At 32.5% G+C, this 23,612-nt stretch overlaps 1 protein-coding gene and 1 long non-coding RNA gene across 3 annotated transcripts; one reads left to right on the top strand and one right to left on the bottom strand.

Annotated features, from left to right (window-relative positions):
• The first annotated feature begins 148 nt into the window (after nt 1-148).
• LOC120180335 lies at nt 149-22,503 on the top strand. The gene is made up of 3 exons (XR_005521676.1): nt 149-226; nt 9,125-9,129; nt 22,492-22,503. It is a non-coding gene; the product is annotated as an uncharacterized LOC120180335 (long non-coding RNA).
• On the bottom strand, nt 10,930-14,046 carry LOC120180333. Of its 2 annotated transcripts, none has more exons than XM_039185680.1 (6): nt 13,580-14,046; nt 12,405-12,495; nt 11,683-11,840; nt 11,544-11,571; nt 11,279-11,387; nt 10,930-11,079 (listed from the first exon to the last, which is right to left on the bottom strand). In XM_039185680.1, the coding sequence occupies exons 1-6, from the start codon at nt 13,850-13,852 to the stop codon at nt 10,998-11,000; spliced, it is 741 nt and encodes a 246-aa protein (XP_039041611.1). In that variant the 5' UTR covers nt 13,853-14,046; the 3' UTR covers nt 10,930-10,997. The 2 variants fall into 2 exon arrangements, with proteins under 2 accessions (XP_039041611.1, XP_039041610.1); XM_039185679.1 differs by having other exon boundaries at nt 11,683-11,843; nt 13,580-14,044.
• Nucleotides 22,504-23,612: the final 1,109 nt, after the last annotated feature.

Here is a 23,612-nt window from a genome sequence, read left to right as displayed (position 1 = left end):
AAATTTCTCTTTTTTTCGGGAATGTTAATCCCTTGCTTTTCTTAGGTATTCTTGTATTCCCGTGTGCTAAGGGGCTAAAATACCCTCTTTTCCCGTTTGCCTCTGCCATATTTTCTTCTCCCAAGCGTTCTTTGTTCTTGAACTCCACGGCACAGATTGGAGGAGTATCCGATTCTCGATAAAAAATTTACCCTTTGCTCTTCTTACTCACTTCATTTGCTTTTAGGTTACTCCTTTTCCTTCAACCTTTGCTTATCTTTATTCCTTTTTGGTTTGGGCGTTTGTGTTTTTTTGGATTCCTGTTGAATCCATGTTTTTTTAATTTGATTTTTGGGCTTTAAATAACAGTTAATAGAATTGAAATTTCCAAATAATTTGTCCTTTTTTTGGTTGCAAACGAATCTTAAGTTTTAGTATTGAAATTCCCAGCTCTTGGATTGAAATCTACATCAGTGAGTTGGGTAGTGTAGTTGTTAGATGCTTTCGTCATACAAGGTTTGTTCATAGAATGATTTTCCTGGTCATAGCAGTTGAAGTCCACTGCTTATAGTGTTTGTGTTTGAATTTTGGAAAATCTAGGTAGTTTTAGCTGCACTTGTTGACCTTTCACCAAGCATGCCCGAAATATGATTTGAGGTTTAAAAGAATCTTGCAACTTGCAACTTTACAGACTCTACATCTCCTATATGGATCTGAAAACAGCAGTCATTCCAGTTTCCATTGTGTTCCTACTGTGATATTTTGTCGAACCGCATTGATGCTTTTGTGCCATTCAAATTGACCAAGATGTAGGAATTAAATTGAACACGTGATGAACTTAAATTGAACACATGATGAAATTTAGAGGTTAAAATATGAAGCTCGAAAAGTTCTTACTAGTAACATAATTTTACCAAATGAATACGTTCGTGAACATATAAACGAACATTAAATGAATATATTCGTAAGCACTATACGAACGAACACTAACACCTTAAAAAAAATAAGTGAACATAAATACCTTCAAAAATAAATAAACGATCACAAATACAACACTAAAAATTAAATGAATACAAATTAAACATAAATACTTATAAAAATAAATAAACAAATACAAATAAAATCCTATTCATTCAAACTTAATTTATTTACCCCAATAATTATGTATCAAAATTTTTATACATCATCTTCGTTTTTACTATTTACGCTTAAAAATCTAGTTTTTTACTCCAAAAACTAATCCTCAACAGTGTCAGTTCAAAAATTTGGTTTTCGCTACAACTTCTATTGTTAAATAAGACATCATTTTTACCCTACAAATAGTCCAAATAATTTGGAAATAAGTCAAATTTCAGACATGCTTACAATAATTCGGACATAGCCGAATTAGCAATCTCATGACCGATATCTTAGAATAATTCGGACATGGCCAAATTACCAGCCACTTAAAATTGTTTTAGAATTCTCTTTAGATACAAGTAAGCTATTTCAATTGTCCTTTGTGTATGATCTGAAAGAAATTAACGGTCTAGTATATTCAAAGTTTGGCCTCTGTCGGTTTTTGTATGTTTGGAGAGAAATTACCTGTTGGGAAACATGAATTATTAGGTTGTTTGCTTTTCGTAATCAAGAGTTAAGTACAAATCAGATTAGAACTGAGTATTAATAATTTTATTAAAATATTAGCAAAGATAATGATGAATGACGGTGAAATATAAAATTATAGACAATATGATTTTTAGTGTTATATTTTCTTACTTATTTGAATTATATTTTTGTAATATAAATTCATGAGATAAATAATAATGATAAAGTATGCAGAATTAAATATAAATATAAAATATAAATAAATAAATAAATTATTGTATATTGAAGATATAATAAATATTATATCTTAGATAACAAAAATAATTTACATCTTTTTTATTATTATGAATATCTATGAAGAATTTTCACAATGTAAACATTTAGTTAAATGTTGATGTAAATTTTTAATATATTTTTACATAAATTATGTAAATTTTAATATTAATTAGAATTAAAATAATACATGATATTTAAATACTCAAGTAATATATTATCAACAAATAGAATTTTTATATAAATAATTTTTATTTAAATATTTAGAATTTCACTTGTTAAAAAATATAGAACAATGACAAATTGGTAAAATATACATTCTAGTAATCTTTTATTCCTTCAACCAAACATTATAATCCTACATTCATGCCAAATCAACCAAACACAGTAATGTAACATTCCCAGTAATCCTATTCCCTGGTAATCTTTTATTCCCACTAATAATCTTACATTCTGTAAACCAAACGCACCCTTAAAAAATGAAAAATGCCCCCATACCCACTGTGAAATGCATTTATTCTTTTTGACCAGTCTTGAAAAAACATTAATTTAAAGAATAATGTTATTCAATAACCATCGATTTTCCTTTTTTAAAGGGAAGATGATGGGAATTGGGAGGTAATGGGGCTTCAATCGAGTCTATTTTACATCTTATTGTTATTATTAGGGTTAATATATTAGTTTATACTTGGATGTAATTTCAGGGCTTAAAATGATTTTTTCTCTTCAAATCGGTATGTTCTATATTTTAAACCAAAGCTGACACCTGAACGATAATGTCACACTTACTATTATTAGTTAGAGAAAATAACTTCAGTGGCCGAAAATGCCTTATAATATACGATTTTAACCAACTTTTTTTGGATTTGCGAAAATGACCAACAAATTCGCAACGCGAACTCCAATTTCGCAACTCAGTTTCCAAATTCGTAACATTGAATTTCAAATTCGCAACGCGAATTTTGTTTTCGCAACTCGATTTTCGAATTCGCAACACGAATTTTAATTTCGCAACAGGTTTTAGTTTCGTAACACAAATGTTTTGCGTATATAACTACGCAGCAACAACAACTCATAACCTAAATCCCTAAATCACAACTCATTCCATCTCCATCTATCACTCTTTCTGGCGACATCCGTTCCTATATCCAACGACATCCTTCCCCATCTCTAATTATTTTTACATAATTTTATTTCTATATAATTTTTCAATGATTTCTCTCACAAATGATCAACTATCAACTTAATAAAGGTATGCTTTTCTCTAAGTTAGTGATGATATATAGTTTATAGCTCGTTTGTTTAGTAAATTAATTTACAATTTGTAGAATGAAATCATCTAATGTTGATCATGTTTGGATAGATTTGTGTTTTGGAGGGTCATGGGAGAATGTTCATGGTGTTTTACAATATATGCCTTTACCCATGAATCTTCAACTAAAACTTTCATTAAAAAAGTTAACTTATGAAACTCTAATATTACGTGTTGCAAAGAAATTGAATTTAGAGCCTCTAAGTGGATTTAGGCTATCTTATCAGAGAAAAGATAAAGTTTATTTGTTAACCGACAATGAAGATGTTAAACGATTCATTGCTTACATTAGTGTTTCGCAAGAAGATGATGTTACATTGTATGTTGTTGAACCTAGAAGTAGTGAAGTTGGGTCAGTAGCGGGTAGTAATCAACTAGGTTCTTCAACCCCAGTTTATGGTGCTCACAATGTACAGCATTGTTATGAACCTCAAAATTTAATGGTTCCACCACAATTTCATCACCAATAAAATTTTGTTTTACCACATTTCCAATACCAAACACAATATAAAACACAATCTCAAAACCCACAACCTTTTCCTAATCCAAATCCCAATCAACTTTCAGTACCAAATTTCGGTTTTCGTGTTGACCAGTTAGACGATTATGAGCCAACAGAAAAAATTGTGAGTACTAGTCAGTATTCGAAATTTGATCTTGGTCAATACCATGACTTTGATCTTGGTCAATACTCGGATTTTGATGATGTTTCAGAAGAAGAAACAGACCCTGCGTGTAATGATTTTGATATTGGTCAATACCTGAATTTTGATGATGAAACATCCATTGCCGGTTAATGTTTTTGAATGGCAGGGTATATCGGGGAAATGAAATTATGACTGACATGAATGCTCGGTTCAAGATTAGTATCTCATATTCTCAAGCTTGGATAGCCAAATGTTATGCCTTGGAATTGTTGAGGGGGTCTCTAGAAGCATCGTTTGCCCAACTGTCGGCTTATTGTCACAATTTAAAGCTGAAAAATCTTGGGTCGGTAACTCATATCAAAACAGATAGAGATGGACGCTTTGAGTTGTTGTTTATCGCCATTGGTGCTGCGGTTAGTAAATCAATATAATTTTGTTGATTCATTTTTGTTAGTTACATGCATTTCACATTTAAATGATTATGTCTTGTGTATATTATTTTGTAGATTCATTCGTTTATTACTTGCATGCGCCCAATTATTATAGTTGACAGAGCACATTTGAAAGGTCGATACCTTGGAGTAAACTTATTAGCAGTAGCCATGGATGCTAACAATGGGATACTGCCAATAGCTTACGGGGTTGGCAAATCTGAAACCTCTGATTCATGTACATGGTTTATGGGGCATATTAGGGATTGCATATGTCCTATTAGCAATCTGACAATCATATCCGATAGGGCAAACTCAATTGACAACGCTGTTAGAAGGTGTTTCCCAGATGCTTTTCATGTACTTTGTGGTGTTCATTTGTACAGAAATCTAAAATCAAGGTTTGTTGGTATAAAAAATCACAAATGGACATACTGAAAGACTGTAAAAGCTTATCGAGAAGTGGATTTTAATAAGCATATAAATTGTTTAAGACATGTTTTGCCTCAATGTTCTCAAACACTAGAATATGTCTGGTTTGAAATATGGTCAAGAGTACATCAACTTGGAGCAAGATATGGTTTCATGACGTCTAATAGTGCATAATCAATCAACGCTCTAAGTCGTTATTCCCAGAAATTACCCATTACTATGTTAATGGAGTTTTTTTGAGCCTCTATTCAACAGTGGTACTACAAGAAAAGAAACCATGCATGTATTATTTTTTTAAATTCGTAACTTATCATATATTTTACTAAGTATTATTTATTTAAATTTACATGAACATTAGAACGTCGTGTTACACCATGGACTAAAAAAAAGGTAACGAAACGTGTTGTGAAGTCAACGCCATGGAGAGTTGAACCATGTTTAAACACTTTGTTTGAAGTATTGGATAATAACTTAAATGGGCTTGTCGATGTAAATACAAAGACGTGTAGTTGTATGAAATGGCAAACATCTGGTTATCCGTGTGGCCATGTTATAAAAGTTGCTCTTCATCTAAACCAAGATGATTCAAGCGCATACGCTATGGATTGCTACACTATAGAAGTATATTGACAGATTTATGCCGAGATTGTCTACCCTATTCCACATCCTTCTGAGTGTGACATACCAGATGACTTACAAACAGTTTTGCCACCAGTCATGGACAGCAGGCTACCTAGCCGACCAAAAAATCACGATCGTATATCATCTAAGGGTAGAGAGAAGCGGATATCGATATGTAGTCCGTGCAAGGAAAATGGTCATACAAGGTTGACCTGTGGATCACCAGTTCCATCACAATCATCTTTTCCTCTACCAAAATATGGATCCTCATCAAAATCCAAAGCTCATATGGTGCCAAGCAAAAGGAAATCAAAATCGCAATCGCAATCACAACCGGCTTCACCTTTTGGGACTTATTAACTTAGGTGATTTTTAAATGCAAACGTTGTATTATGTGTATTTTATGTGTGAATGCATACATTTCAGTTAGACATTCATTAGTAACTTGAGTTTGAACATTGCTATGATCTGTTCAGTTGTTATCACTTATCAGAGTTTTTGTTGTAAAAGTCAAATTCGCAACGCGAAAGTTAAATTCGCGTTGCGATTTTCGCAATGCGATTGTTGCGAAAGTCAAATTCGAAACGCGAAAATCGCAACGTAAATTTGACTTTCGCGTTGCGAAAGTGTAACTTCAACAGGTCTTTTTTGCCTTCAACATAATGCAAATTGAAATTTAAAACAACAAATCAACTTTTACAAATCAATTAAACAAGTAAAAAAATAAGGATTATTTACACATCAATTAAACAAATTAACTTTTACAAATCAATTAAACAAGCACAAATAATTCTTATTTCCTCATCAATTAAACAAATCAACTTTACAAATCAACTTTTACAAATACATCAATTTCACGCAGACAGTTGTTTATGCACAAATACATCAATTTCACGCAGCTTACTTCAGGATTAACCTGCAGAAACCAAACATTTGCTCAAACAACACTTTCTACACATCTAAAACCAAAAATCAACAAATTATTGAATTCTAGGTACTTAACCAAACATTTTCAAACCAACAAAGAGTATATATGTTAAACACTTGCTCAAACTTACCAATTGTTTATGCACACTTTCAGCACGCGGATGTAGGTAGACAGCATCTCGCATATATCACTCTAGTCATAAAATGCCGAAACCACAAGCCTATTGCACCTCTATCTCTATCTGTGGGAGGTAGAAACTGTTTACTTCCTGTCGTCAAACATTCCAAGCACATGCATACGAGAGGACCACAATCCCCTCTGGCTCCCTACGTTTGTTGTGGCGCGGTCTCGTCTCTGATCATTGTAACTTTGAACTTCTTTGGCATATTGTTTCTAGAATTAGTCCAATAATCAATCGCATCCAAGTATTTAGCCAAATGAGCGCTCCATCCCTTACAAATAATATCTCTCAAATCAGACAATGGTATGTAATTCAACATGCTGTCATATACCATTGTCTTCAGGGATGGGAGCTGAAGCTCGACGAGAAGCCAATGACGACGTTACAAAACAGAGATAAACACCTGCAATCATAAATAATAATTCAATTGCGCACATCAAATTTTTATTTATGAACACCTTTAAAATATTCAAAAATAAATACTAACCTTATCGACCTCCTACCACGCAGGATAAAGTTTAGCTTTTTCATTACCCAACACATATGAAGTGTCTCTTTGATCATTCAAGTGAGCTACGTGAAAAGACGTCGGCATAATAGTCCATCGCGTATTTTTTATTTTCTTTAATTTCCTTATTATCAGAAGACGTGACACCCATGCATCAATATGCTATTTTATAAAAAAAAATACATATATTAGTGAATTTCATAAATAAAAAATAATAATCAAAATGCAATATAAGAAGAATATAAGACTTACCCCCCATCGAAATAGCCATTGTCTTCAACCCCTAATAACACACCCCACCAAGACCGATCAAGAAATAAATGCATAGCATTGTCGAGTTTGCATATGTCAGCGTAACACCCCTGGCTCCGCTCATGTAGATAAAAATCAACTGCGGTCTTAGCCCAATGGGTATTATCCAGAATTGTGTCCGGTAGTGTTCTCCTCTCCACTTCAGATACCGGAATGGTACTGACCGGTAACTCATACGAAAGCCAACTCTCATCCATCATGTCGGGCACGTGAGGGGGTTTATCAATATGTCGACATATTATGCCATTTGAATCGGGCTCTCGAACAGTGGGAGAGATCTCTTGTACGATGACAAAAGCCTCTTGAACAGTGGGAGTGGCCTTTTGAAGGATGATAGGGGCCTCTTGAACGATGACAGTTGAATCGGGCTTCTTCTTACGGAGTCTTGGCACTATTGGGGTGAACGAAGACGTAATGGCACGTGCACGACGTCTAATGAGTGAATCCCGTCGTGCAAAAAAACCCGACGTAAAGCATTTACCTTATCGGGCCGCTAAAAATAAATTAATACATAAATCAGTAAATAAACAAATAAATAATGTCGAAAAAAGGTTATTTGCATTTTTAGTATAATATTAAACAAACTTACCTCATTCTGCAATGATGCAACAATCTCACGTAGAGCGGCTACCTCATCACGTAAAGTAGATACCTCACCACGTAAAGCACCATTGTCATCGCGTAAAACCTCTACCTCACCACGTAAAGACCGTACCTCATCATGCCATGCACCATTGTCTTCACATAAAGTACCGACCTCCTCACGCAAAGCATTGACCTCATCACATAACTCCCCTAACTCATCCAGTGGAGGTGGAGAACAGAGATATAAATGTCGTGGCATCTTTGACAATCGCCTATCATGAGGTGATGGTGGAGAAGAGGCTCGATGATGTGACAGAATAGGTGATGGCTCTCGTTGTGGAGGTGTATAATCGGCTCGATCAGGTGATGGCTCTGGGTGAGATGATGGCTCTCGAAGTGGGGGCTGCTCATCATCCGTGCCATCAAAAAAATGCTTACTAGCTTGCCACCAATCAATGGCAAGCTCAGCCTCTGTGGGTGTCGGCCTCTGTAATGGATAGTTGGCCTCCTAACAATATAAAAGCTCAAACAAAGTTAAATGTCTACTAGTAATAACTTGTTTATATATGATAGTATTTGTGTTAACTTACATCATTCATCGTCATATATGGTAGTAACTTTTCCCAATCCAACAACCAGATCCTCCTCTAGGAAATAACCCTAGGAATATCATTTGAATTTTTTATTGCATATGTCTGCATGCTGGGAAAAGCCTCAAATATCCAAATCTACAAACAATATAATACACAAACATTAGTAATTGTTAAATAATTAATTATAATTTTGGAAACATTATATAGAAATTCTTACCTCAAAGGCCCAAATAAAGCCTGCCAAAGTGTATTTGGAACCATGGCCACACAAACTTTTTCGGTCCTCAAATACAGAAGATAACTTTTTCCAGGTAGCTTTCCATAGATATGAACCCCACGGAAATATGTTACATGCATTTAGGTCCTCTACCAATAATATTAGGTCATCAGAAATAGGTTGTCTGGCCTCTTTGCCTAAAAAGACGGTATGCAAAAGTAATAAATTGCATACTCGGACAACATCGAGGTCATCCATCCGAGTAAAACCATCTTTAACAAATAATATTTTCAAGTCGTCGACGTGTAAACTCGGCTTCGCCTTTGCCAGCTCAGGAAAAACCCGAGATAACCATGATGGGCAGGCGATATGACTAGTGTACCGACCTACATCATCGTGTTCGAAGCGTATACCAGTGATTAAGCAAAACTCCTCCCGCCCAAAGCAAGTATACGCCGGAGGAAAATGAAACCATATATCTTTATCACCACGTTGTATCCTCTCGGGTAGATCGTTAGTCATGGTCTGAAGAAGCAAACGGGTCAACATAGTATCTCCACCCGGATGTTGTACTTTCAGCCATGGTCCGAAGCAAGTATCCTCAAACAATTTTCTTTGTACAGGTATAAGCGTCGACACAATTGTAGTGGCTAGGCTTAATTTATTCATTAAGGTCAATGAAGCCGAAAAAAATTTCTACAAAAACAATAAACATACCAAGTTAGATATACCAAAAACTACAAATTATACAATATTAATAGACATGATATTAAACAGTGAAAACAAAGTCAAATATGTTTCAAACTTGCACGGTATTCACCCAATTCATTATTCTATCATAGTTCACAAAATACATCAGATAACATTCTAGAAGTAAGCACTTATATAAACATTTAAAAGGACAACATATAGGTTTAGTGCAGGTTCAAGGACAACATAAAGAGTAGTAGTTTATTCTTGAAACTTAAATTTTCAACACTGTGAAGTTAGTATTTGTCTTTGTTTTTTGGTTGAAGTAATGCAATTCATTCAAGTTTCAATTTGCAGAAGAAGAATAGTTTCTGAAACTTAAAATCGCAACGCAAAAATGAAAATCGCAACGCGAATTTGGAAACTGAGTTGCGAAATTGGAGTTCGCGTTGCGATTTTCATTTTCGTGTTGCGAATTTAAGTTTCAAATAGTCTTCTGCAAATTGAAACTTGAATGAATTGCATTACTTCAACCAAAAGACAAAACAAAGATAAATATTAACTTCACAGGGTTAAAGACTAAACAGTTTAGTAGTATTGACAGCAACCGAATGAATTTACTAAGCAATCTAAGTGAAATAGTTAATCTATTATTGAAATTACCCGTAAATTTATCATCAATTTAAATATGAAAAATATAATAATAATACAAAAATTTTAAAATAAAAATAATTAAAAAAAACTAACCCTCGGTGGTTGATTTTCCATTTCTGACCGTGAATGGTTGTGAGGGTAGTTCTGAGAGATGGAGATAGACGGATTTCGCCGTAGATGGGGATAAATTTCGTCGGAGATGGGGACGGATGTTACCGTAGAGAGTGAGATGGATATGAGTTTGAGTTTTGATTTAGGGTTTTAGGTAATAATTTTACGATTATATTGTTTACATTTGTGTTGCGAAATTAATATTGTGTTTCGAATTCGAAAATAAAATTCACGTTGTAAAAATAAACACACTTTGCGAATTTGACTTCTGTGTTGCGAATTACAGATTCGCGTTGCGATTTACAGATTTACGTTACGATTTTAAAAACTGAATTGTAAAATTGGAGTTCACGTTGCAAATTTGTTGGTCATTTTCGTAAATCTAAAAAAATTTGATTAAAATCGTATATTATAAGATATTTTCGGTTACTGAAAATATTTTCTCTATTAATTATGCAGAACAAAGGACAAAAATAGAAGGAAAAAATAGAAAATTGGGAAAAGCAATGAATCTGTGGAAGAACATGTTGCTTTCACGATACTTAAACATGATTGATTTCGGAAATAAGTTTAAAATAAACACTCATCTTTGAACATATATATACATACAATATGGAATTAACAATGATTATCATTGGGGAGGAAATAATGACGAGACGGGGCCCACAAAGATTAGCTTAGTTGACCGCTCTCCCATATCTAAAGGAAGGAAAGTAGTGGAATTGACATTGGTTCAGGAATTGACATTGGTTCAGGAATTGTGATGCCAATGAATTTGAACTGCAATCAGAAATTCTTCAATAAAACAATATTTACAGAAGATGAAAATGCTTTGAGACATGAAAATCAATGGATCTGTGGAAGAAAGTATAAAAAGTATACATGTTACACAACCTGCAAAATACCAACCTTTGTTCTCCAAGTAGTGCAAAGAAATCAGAGAAGCTTTGATATGACATTACAAGAAACCCAGAAGGCCTTCGATGCAGCTCTTAGAAGTAGAGGGTTTTGGTATATCCTGTCCATAACCAACAAACAAATAAATGATAGTTATTTTTTAAAAAGAAAGTGACACTTTTGTTTAATAGAATAGTTTTTAGTTTATAATTTAAATGAATGAAAATGGGTTGGTAATGGTTTAGTTGGTTAAATACTTAATAACCCAACGAGTGCAACATATGGAACACTAGTTTGTCGAGATTAAAGTCATAACCCACCCAATTGCAGTTGCTCCCCAGGATGCCACGTTATAAATGACTTTGCTTCCGTCCCAAGCTTTTCGAAGCTTCCCCTTTTTCTTCTTTACAGAGAAGGTCTTGCTCAGTGCTACAAATGAAATTCAAATGGAAGTCAATTTATAATGCCAAATTAGTGATAAAAAATAGATTTGGAAAAAAAGATACCTGATATGGAAAATACAAATTATTCAGTGAAATTATATTTGTTTCTTTAAAACATTTAGGAAAGAACACAAAGACTCACCTTCCTGAAGTTGATTAGGGGTCAAATCCTGGGAAAGAGAAAAAAATTCATGTAACTCATTTTATTCAGTCAGCTAAAATGTAAGACCAAAGAAAATTTGAGATAAAAACTTTGAGACAACAAAGAGAGTTTCACATACCTTAGTCTGTTTAAGGGATAGCAAATATGCAGCCATAAAACATGCAATTCCTTCTACTATATCCTCCTGCCTAACAAGAACATAATCTTCTCGATCCAAATCAATATCTTTATCTTCCCAGAGATCATTTTCATCGACCATGTCCCAAGAACTACCTTCTTCTGGTTCCATAGAAGAATTTCATTAACAACCACACAACAAATATCTTTTTAAACAGAGTTTTCTTAAAAGCATGAACTTCAATATGTTAGTAATGCAAGGAAAATCCCACATTGGATGGAAAATGGCTTTTAAAGAGTTTAAATATATTCTTATTTACTTTCCTAATTGAATAGTGGGGCTAAAGCCCATTACATGTGCGCGTCACCACCCAATCCAGTTTGTATTTATGTCTTGTTTACTGTTTGATTTATTTTTCCAAGCAGCTTGTGCTAAAGTATCTGTTTTGCAGTAGTATTTTTCCAACACAATAAACTGAATACATATATATACATACATATATATATGTGTGTGGTGGGGGGGGGGGATAGGATCCAATTACATAGTGTAAGACTTTGTAGTTTTACACAGATTTAGGGTTGTTGGATGAGTGGAAATAGACTGCCTAGATTAACAGTAGGAAATGAGAAGATATCACTGGGAAAAAAAACAATGAGTTAATCTCAGCCTTCTATTTCCACTCATCCAACAGGCTTTAAAGGGGAACATCTTTGAATGCATACCTGAAATGTTTTCTGGAACTGACACCTGAGCACATGCTAGCTTTTCTAGGAAATCAGAGCATTGAACTCTAGATTTCAGAAGATCGCACAACTGTATTTAAAATAAAAGGGGCACAAACTTTTAATACCAAGTTATTTGGCAGTGTTTGATAAGAAAGCAAATGCAAACTTCATAAACATTTTCCTTTCTAGCAGGTTGCCTATTGCCATATTTACATTAAAAAAGAAGAAGCAAAAAACAAACAAATTCATAAACTCAAGTGTTTGAGCATATCACATCAAGTATAAGGAATCACTATATAAGTGGGATTTCAACATGTTGCCATCAGAAGATGCAGGTTGCCAAGACAAGTATAGAAGTTGAATACGGATGCAATCAAAATGACATCAATGAGACGAAGGCTAAGAGGCAAACTGATGCCTAAGCAATGAAAATCATATCTAAGATGACATCCAAGTTATGTATTTCTCTATTTGTTTGGTTCAATTCGATACTGACAACTTATGTATGAATATATATATATTATGCCCTACAAACTCGCAAAAAAATCAACATGGAAAAGCCAATGCAGCAATGCTCATTGGTAACTTAAAAGTCTACCAAAACTACACGTTGTCAATAAGCTTAATGCAGCAGCGGAATAAAGTACTTTGACAGTTGACATAGATACGCAATTGATACATCAAAAACCAGACCATTATCCAGAAGAGAACTACCAATATATGTTTAATTGTATCATTCAAGCTAAGTTCAATTCAAAATCCAATTACTCATCACTCATGGAAGAAGCACGTTAGAAATTGAGTTCCGAATTTTGTTAAGCCCGACTCAAAAATTTCACAGCACGCTTAATTGGTGAAGAATTAAATTTGGGATAAAAATAGGGTTCATCACGCCTGATCTTTTGTTTGTTTCTTTTGATTTACCTTCATTTGTTCGAAATTATCTTCCACAATTCCGAATTTAACAGAACATAGAATAAGTTTATACAAACTAAATATTCAAAAAGAAATTTAAAAAATGGAAAAAATAATTTCGACCAAAAAATTAAAATCCATTGTTTTTATGAGCTAAAAAGGTGATCGTGTTAGATTCTCAATTAGAATTCCTCTCCTTCCCTTGGAGCCCAAATAGAAACCTAAAGCGGATAATAAGCAGAAAGAATAAAACAAACCTCATCGACTTCTTGATCTCTTTGAAGACCGACTCCGCTGACTTCCCCTTGAGGATCCACGTCATCTTTATCGTCAGCTTCATCTTCAACATCGTCATCGTCGATTCCTCCTTCGCCGTTACTAATCAATTCGATAGCTCTTTGACACTGTTCCAGCACAGCTTGCAAAGTCTTCTTCGTAACACGAACCTGATCTTTCTCGTCCAAAACTTTTCCCATCATCTCCCCACCTTGGCAAGATTCGCTGCTAGAGCCAGCTACCACTATCTCCATGTTATCAACCCTAAAACAAATCTAAAAAAATACACCGAAGAGACTCGAATTTTAGATCAGATTAAATCTATAGGACTTGAAATTCCTCTAGCACAAGGGGATCGAGAAAAAGAATGAATTTATTTATTGTTTTAGAATTGGTGGTGAGGAAGAACGTGTTTTTGCTTTTGAACTTTTTTACTTTGCTTTGGCAGTGAACACAGAGAAAAAAGGAAAGTGCACAAGACGCCATGTCAGCATTGGAGCTGCTTCACGCTGGATTCTTGAGATCCATTTTGGTTCGGGTGCGTGCCCGACCACGACAAATTATAAATTTTCAGTTTATTGCTAATAATTTATTTGTTTATGTTAAATTTATGTTTAAATACAACTAATCTTCTCCTGAAAAAAAAACTCAGATCAATGTTTGTATTTATTTATAAAGAAATATTAGATAAAATCCAATAGAAAAAATTAAGTTGGCTAAGTTTATGAATATCGTGATTCAAACGATATTTAAATTTTGAGCCGTGTTATGCTTATAAAATTTGAATCAAATATATTTATTTGAATTTATATTTTAATTTAAATATAATTATTTATAATATCATGGTATTAATTGATTTCAATTTAAACAACATTCTCTAACTATATTTAATATATATATATATATATATATATATATATATATATATATATTATTTTTAGTATGTATAAATAAGATTTGTGGTGTTATTGAATAAATTAAATACTGTATAAAATTATGTAATATATTTATAATTTTATTTTTAAATAATACATTTTGAGGATAGTGTATTTATGAGAATATGAAAGAGTCTAAAATCAAATAGTTGCAGAAATTGGATTGTCAATTTGAATGAAATAAAAATTTACATAACTAAATTTGAAAAAAAAATGTTATTAAAAATTATATTCTAAAACGGTATATCAAAATGTGGTTCAAACTTAATAAAAAATAGATTTCAAATGAATGAAAAATTGAATAAATAAATAAATCATGTAAAGTTAAGAGATTAAAATAAAAAAAATAAATGATTTTTGTAAAAAGAAATTGAATCTACGTAGAGATTATACAGTGGTTTATCCCTACATTTACTTGTAACTAAATAATTTTTAAAAGATTTACTTACTATATTTAGGTAATATTATTTTTCTCTTCTGTGTTATAAAAGAATTTTCAAATATATGTAGTGTTAAATGTTGTGTTTAGTTTAAAATGTAGTCGGGTTAAAAGCTTTAAGTTAATATTTTCATTTTTTGTAGGTTGTGAGTTCAAAATTTATTAAGAACAAAATTTTGCTCGTTAAAATTTTTGTTGTTTATCTTGACTCATTATTTGTTAAAATTTTGCTCGATTCATGCACGTTAAAAAATTTATTCCTTGACTCATTCTCGTTAAGCTCATCAAAATTGTTACTTTATTATTAAAATCTACAAATAATATATAGTTAATATAAATATAAATTAATAAATTTAATAAAAAAGTATCAAAAGAGAGTATGAATCAACTTAAAAGCCTAAACTTCAAAGCAACAATTCATAAATACATTAAAATAATAATTAGGGTTTGATTTTTAGTGAACTAAAATTTAATTATTAATTAATAATTTAGTATTTTTTTATCATTTATTAAAAAATTAACATAATAGTAATTTTTCATCAATTTTATTATCTATTAGTAAATTATTAAATTTTTAATGAAATAATTTTTTAAAATAATCACTAAAATTTTATAAAATAAATTAACAAGTTACTCGTGAACTTATCTAGTTAAGTTAGACTTTATTTGACACAACTTGTTGAGGTCTCGAGTTGAGCTTGAATTTGAGTTGAATCAACCTCAGCTGAACTTTGACAAATTTTGACTGAATCAAGTTTCAGTTATTCAACTCATTAAGCACCCCTAATAGAGGTAAATTTATAAAATTTTAAGAGATCAAACACGATTAAACCTCAAATAATAGCTATCCAAATATCAGGAAGAACTGAATTTATCTTCAGTACCATGTCTGTTCTCAACAAGCAAGGCGACGAATCATTTGTCTTGTTTCATTACAGATCGTCTAAAATTTAGGTTCAGTCAAACATGAGTGATATTTCGTGCCCCGTATTGCGGGTTGTACCTTTCGTTTTTAACTCAAATAGATGGAACTCCCACGGTAACAGAACAGAGCAACCGTGATCGATTCCGTAAATGATACGGGCCGATGGGCCCAATTCGAAAAAACACGGGGTGGTAAGGCGGTTAAAGAAAGCAAATAATTGCCGCGATTCTCATTCCCCTCCAATAAAAAACAATTATTAAATTATTTTTGGAATCAAGAAAGTAGAATTAACAGAGTTGTCTCCGGAAAGACGGATTAATATACGGTGTTATCGAATATATTAAAAGATATTTGATAAATTCAGTTTAGCGTTACCGGAAATATCGAGTAATAATAATGTAATAGATGGAAATCATGAAGAAAAATTAAAAAATTTGGCAACCGACAAACTTAGCTTGTCGGTTTGTGTCGATACTTTATAAAAATATATTGATCCATAACAATATAACAGGTAAAAAATGACAAAACCCGTTTATAAATGACAAAACAGGTAAAGCGCTACCGGATATATTGAAAGTGTCGATACTTTATAAAAATATATTGATCTATAACAATATAACAGGTAAAAAAATGACAAAACCGGTCTATAAATGATAAAACATGTAAAGCGCTACTAGATATATTGAAAGTGTCGATACTTTATAAAAATGTATCGATCCATAATAATATAACAGGTAAAAAAAATGACAAAACCGGTCTATAAATGACAAAAAAGGTAAAGCGCTACCAGATATATTGAAAGTGTCGATACTTTATAAAAATGTATCGATCCATAACAATATAACAGGTAAACAAATGACAAAACCGGTATATAAATGACAAAACAGGTAAATCGCTACTGGATATGTTGATAGTGTCGATACTTTATTATAAGTATCGACACTTTTGAAATTTAAAAGAGAATAAGTTATAGCGCTAATAAAGTGTCGATACTTTATAAAAATGTATCGATCCATAACAATATAACAGGTAAAAATATGATAAAACCGGTCTCGAAATGACAAAACCGGTCAAGCGCTACCGGATATGTTGAAAGTGTCGATACTTTATTATAAGTATCGACACTTTTGGAATTTAAAAGAAAAGAAGTTATAGCGCCAATAAAGTGTCGATACTTTATAAAAATGTATCGATCTATAACAATATAACATGTAAAAATATTTTAAAATCGGTCTCGAAATGACAAAACCGGTAAAGAGCTACCAGATATGTTGAAAGTGTCGATACTTTATTATAAGTATAGACACTTTTGGAATTTAAAAGAGAAGAAGTTATAGGGCCAATAAAGTGTCGATATTTTATAAAAATGTATCCATCCATAATAATATAACAAGTAAAAATATGACAAAATCGGTCTCGAAATGACAAAACCGATAGTAAAAAAGTGTGTTTGTGTGATCATTTTTATTTCAGAATTTTCATTTTTTAATAAAAAAAGTTAGATATTTTAAGCAAAACCGCGTAAGAAATCCACTATGTTATAAGTTTATCAAAGAACAAAAACCCAGAAACAGACATCTCTCAACGCAAACTTATGATATACTTTTATTATCTCCATAGGATAAAGTTAGGTCAGTTTTAGTTTTATTTTTTTTGTTATGATTTTGTGTCATTGAAACTGTTGATTGAAGAACTCAAACTGGTGCACGCATAAGTGTCGATGCATTTATGAAAAGTATCGATCAAAAAAATATCGAAATCGATAATTATTATGTAACATGTAAATTTACAATGTAACCAGTAAAAATATACTGGTTAATTAGCAAATATGTTTACATTATGTATCAACACTCTTTAAATATGTGTCGATATTTTTTCCCCAAAATGAAAGCACAACGAGGTGCACGCATAAAGTGTCGATACATTTAAAATTGTATCAATCACAAAAACATCAAAACCGATAATTATAATGTAATAGGTAAATTTGCAATGTTACCGATTTAAATATACCTGTTTAGTTAGAAAATAGGTCAATATAAACGCTACCTAATATATTATTGTACTTGATAATATTTCTGGTTAAATGATATAACATAATCGATCTAAATTTTAATCGATCACTTATTTAACATGTCACACCGTTTTTTAGGCGCCGCAAAGCAGAAGTTCCAAGAATTAACGTGTACAACGGCTCCTTCGGATTCGAAGGGAGGGCTTTTACGCGCTTTGACCAAAATGGGTTTCCGTTGAGCTCAAAGAATCCCCCGCCAAAGGAGAAAAATACTATATGTTCTCACATTCACGCTTCTTCCTTATCTCATTTTTCCCTCTTTTCCCCGGCCAAAAATGATGAATCACAACATGTTTTTACTGATCTTTCTTCATTTTCGGTTGAATTTCAAGATGTTTTACACAAGGCTTTGATGTTCATTCTCAAGAAGCAGAAAATGTAGCAACATTTTGTATTTTTAATGAAGATTTTACTTCGTTTTTCTTTTCTTTTCAGAAAATAGCTTCCAATAAGGAATATCCGTCTAAAACACAGCTGGTTTGATTTTCTCTTTTATCCTAATTTGGTTTTAGGATAATTTGGTGTTCAGAAACAGAATATGTTTTAAAAACTACAATGTGATTTAATGGATATTTTACATTATTTTTTTATCAGAAAATGAAGGGTAAAAAGGAAGAGCCACCTCAAGCACAATAGGTTTTGATCGATATCTTTATTTTCTTTTTCCTTTAATTTTTTCATGTTAATTTTGTTATTGTTTTCAGAAGATTTTGTTGGTAATAAACAGGAAAATGATACTTTGGGATTTTACTTCATATTTTAAAATATATTATCAATAAAAAACTAGCAAAAAAGGAAGAGCCTTGTGAAGCACCACTGATTTTTATACATATCTTTTTCTTCTGTTTTCTATCCGGGTTAAGAAAATTTTGGTGTTCAGAAACAGAAAAAGGAAGAATATGAACTACATATTGAGACTTGAGTTAGCGTATATTTTACATTAATTCTTTTATATTTTCTGGATCACCTAACAGAAAGTAAGAATTGTGTTAAGCACAACAAGTTTTGATTTGTTTTCTCTCTCTTCTCACACTATGTTCGTTTCAAAGGGTTATTTCGGTTTGAATCTAAGTGTTTGCTTGTTTAAGTGTTGTGAATGAGAGGCATTACCGAGATTGATGAGTGAAAGGTCGGTGCTGTTTGTTGATTTTGTGATCCGTTTGGGACGTGATTTTTTTTATTTCCGAAAGATCAAGGATTATTATGGCTACCAAAAAGGATGAATCACAACAGGATTTTACTGATATTTCTTCGTTTTTGGTTGAATTTCAAGATGGTTTACATAAGGCTTTGATGTTTATTCTCAAGAAGCAGAAAATGTAGCAACATTTTGTATTTTTATTGGAGGTTTTACTTCGTTTTTCTTTTCTTTTCAGAAAATAGCTTGCAAAAAGGAAGACCCGTCTAAAACACAGTTGGTTTGATTTTCACTTTTATCCTAATTCGATTTTAGGAGAATTTGGTGTTCAGAAACAAAATATGTTTTAAAAACTACAATGTGATTTAATGGATATTTTACATTATTTTTTTATCAGAAAATGACAGGTAAAAAGGAATAGCCACCTCGAGCACAATAGGTTTTGATCGATATCTTTATTTTCTTTTTCCTTTAATTTTTTCCTGTTAATTTTGTTATTGTTTTCAGAAGATTTTGTTGGCAAGAAACAGGAAAATGATACTTTGGGTTTTTACTTCATTTTTAAAAAAATATTATCGATCATAAACTATCAAAAAAGGAAGAGCCTTGTGAAACACCACTGGTTTTTATACATATCTTTTTCTTCTGTTTTCTACCCGGGTTAAGAAAATTTTGGTGTTTAGAAACAGAAAAAGGAAGAAAATGAACTACATATTGAGACTTGAGTTAGCGTATATTTTACATTAATTCTCTTATATTTTCTGCATCGCCTAACAGAAAGGAAAAATTGTGTTAAGCACAACAAGTTTTGATTTTTTTCTCTCTCTTTTCACACTATGTTAGTTTCAAAGGGTTATTTTGGTTTGAATCTAAGTGTTTGCTTGTTTAAATGTTGTGAATGAGCGGCATTACCGAGATTGATGAGTGAAAGGTTGGTGCTGTTTGTTGATTTTGTGATCCGTTTGGGATGTGAATTTTTTGATTTCCGAAAGATCAAGGATTATTATGGCTACCAAAAAGGATTAATCACAACATGATTTTACTGATTTTTCTTCATTTTCGGTTGAATTTCAAGATGGTTTACACAAGCCTTTGATGTTCATTCTCAAGAAGCAGAAAATGTAGCAAAATTTTGTATTTTTAATGGAGATTTTACTTTGTTTTTCTTTTATTTTCAGAAAATAGCTTGCAAAAAGGAAGATCTGTCTAAAACACAGCTGGTTTGATTTTCTCTTTTATCCTAATTCGGTTTTAGGAGAATTTGGTGTTCAGAAACAGAATATGTTTTAAAAACTACAATGTGATTTAATGGATATTTTACATTATTTTTTATCAGAAAATGACAAGTAAAAAGGAAGAGTCACCTCAAGCACAATAGGTTTTGATCGATATCTTCATTTTCTTTTTCCTTTAATTTTTTCCTGTTAATTTTGTTATTGTTTTCAGAAGATTTTGTTGGTTAGAAACAGGAAAATGATACTTTGGGATTTTACTTCATTTAAAAAAAAAATATTATCGATCATAAACTAGCAAAAACAGAAGAGCCTTGTGAAGCACCACTGGTTTTTATACATATCTTTTTCTTCTGTTTTCTATCCGGGTTAAGAAAATTTTGGTGTTCAGAAACAGAAAAAGGAAGACAAAGAACTACATATTGAGACTTGAGTTAACGTATATTTTACATTAATTCTTTTATATTTTCTGGATCGCCTAACAGAAAGGAAGAATTATGTTATGCACAACAAGTTTTGATTTGTTTTCTCACTCTTTTCTGTTAATTTTCTATTCATTTTATGAAAATTTTGGTGTCGATGAACTAAGAAAATACCAATAAAAAAGGAAGAGCCTTCTCAAGCACAACAGGTTTTAATATATCTTTTTGATTTCTTTTTCTTCTTTAATTTTCTATTGGAAAAATAAACCATGATTTCACTTAGAGTTTTACATTATGATTCTATTTTGTTGATCAGAAAATGGCTAGAAAACAAGAACTGTCTCAAGCACAACTGGTGTTGATCGAAATACATTTGTTTTCTTCTGTTAGTTTTGAAAAGATTTTGTTGTTCAGAAATAGGGGGAAACTACATTGTTGTTTAACAGAGATTTTTCAGTAATTTTTATTTTAATTTATTTTTCAGAAAATGGAAGAGTCATCTCAAGCTCAACATGTTTAGATGAATCTTGCTTTCTTTTCTGGTTCTTTTCTCAAGTAAAGGATTTCAACTATCAGAGAAACATTATGCAGTTTTTTCACAGATTCTTTGTGGGGAAGGATTGGGAACATGGTATTAACCATACTTTTATCACCCTAACTCCTAAGGGATCAAACATTGGAAACCTTGATGATTACAGACCTATAAGCCTAGTAGGAGGAGTTTATAAGATATTATCCAAGTGTCTTGCAAGGAGGCTCAGAAGTTGTATAGGAGATATTATCAGCCCGACTCAATTTTCTGTTATACTTGGTCGACAAATTTTGGATTGCTCTCTCATTGCTAACGAGGATATTGATTATTGAAGGAAGAAAGGGCTAAAAGGTTGTGTTTTTAAAGTTGATTTTAAAAAGTCATATGATACGGTTGACTGGCCTATTTTGTTCAAGGTGATGGAAAAGATAGGATTCGATTTCACTTGGATAAGTTGGATTAGGAGATGTGTTTCTACAGCTTCAATTTCTGTTTTAGTCAATAGGGTTCCATCCGAGGAGTTTCCAATGGCCAAAGGTCTTAGACAGAGATGTTCACTCTCACATTTATTATTTAATCTAGTTGGGGAATTACTGAATCTATTAATCCGATGGGTTGTTTCTGAGGGATTATTTTCTGGTATGACAGTTGGCAAGGAAGAAGGGTCCTTTAATCTTACACATTTGCAGTTTGCGGATGACTTAATTATTTTTTGTGGAGCTTCAAAGACTCAAATTATGAATGTGAAGAGGGTGCTTAGAGTATTTGAGGTTATGTCAGGGCTGCAACTGAACCTTAAGAAAAGCAGATTGTTCGGGATTAATATTCCCCAACAGGAGGTTAAGACTTGGGCAGATTCTATTGGTTGTACAGTGGAAAACTTCCCCTCTAATTATCTAGGCCTCCCTCTAGGTGCTACTAAGAATTCCTCTGTTATTTGGGAACCAGTGGTGCATAATTTTCACTCTAAATTAGCAGGTTGGAAGGCCGCTACTCTATCTTTAGCAGGGAGATTGGTTTTGATCAAATCGGTTCTTTCCTCACTGTCTACGTATTTTTTTTTATCTTTGTTTAAGATTCCAGCTTCTATCCTTAAGTCTCTAAATTCAATTATATCTAATTTTTTTATGGGGAGAGGGAAATGGTAATAAGAAAATAAACTGGTTAAATGGGATGATGTTTGCAGATCAAAGAATGAGGGAGGTTTGGGAGTTCGGAATCTGATTTGTATGAACAGGGCACTGCTAGGGAAATGGTCTTGGAGGTTTGCAAATGAGAGAAGTTCTGTTCGGAGGAATTTTATTTATAGCAAATACAACATTGATTCTTCCAGATTACTGTTTGATAGCAAGATTTCTACTCAATCTTCCTGGTTATGGAGATCAGTGGTTAATAACCATTACAAACAAGACTCCTTTGGTTATAAGTTTCGTAGTTTCTGCAATTTTCACGTTGGAAATGGTAAGCATGTTCGATTTTGGCAAGACAGCTGGGCTGCTGATTTTCCGTTTCAGATTATGTTTCCTAGACTGTTTTCGCTTTCTACTAATAAATACGGTAAACTTTGTGAGTTTGGGGAATTTCTTTCTTCGGGCTGGATTTGGCATGTTCAAGTTCGAAGAAATTTAAATGATTTGGAGCTTGAACAATGGCGTAATATGGTGAGCATCGTTTCTTCTTTTTCTCTATCTCTTGATTCTAGTGATGGTTTGATTTGGAAAGGCAGTGGGGACGGTGTTTATACAGTCGGTTCTTGTGTTGAGAGGTGTGGATTAGGTTCAGAAGATGTTCATTTCTGGAATAAAATTGTTTGGAGAGGATTGATTCCCCCTAGAGTTGAAATATTAGTGTGGCAAATTGTGCTTCACAAAATTGCTGTTAAAACGAATTGGTTAAAAGAGGTGTTCAAGGTATTGAGGATGAATTATGCCCTCTTTGTAGAATGGTTGAAGAAACTTCATCGCATCTATTCTTTTCTTGTTCGGTTGCGTGGTCTTTGTGGAATAAATTTCTAAATTTTTTGAGGTTTAGTTCTATGTTTCCTGCAGAAGCAAAAAGTTTTCTTCTAGCTTGGGATGAGTTGAAATCCAATTCTGCAATATGGACTTTCATTCCTGGGGCTGTTATTTGGTCAATCTGGAAAATCATAAATTTTATTGTTTTTGAAGAGGGAAAGCTTGATCAGTATGAATTATTTTTCTTAACAAGAGTTAGGCTGACCTCTTGGTTTCTAGCAAAGAATAAGGATGTTTCTATTACTAAGGACTCTTTAATTTCTGATCATTCTATAGGAGATTCCTATTCGTCCTACAATTTCTTG

Source organism: Hibiscus syriacus, unplaced genomic scaffold (assembly GCF_006381635.1).
Source record: "Hibiscus syriacus cultivar Baekdansim isolate YM2019G1 unplaced genomic scaffold, ASM638163v2 tig00112491_pilon, whole genome shotgun sequence".
Lineage (NCBI taxonomy): Eukaryota > Viridiplantae > Streptophyta > Magnoliopsida > Malvales > Malvaceae > Hibiscus > Hibiscus syriacus.
This window is presented reverse-complemented; position numbering and strand designations above follow the sequence as displayed.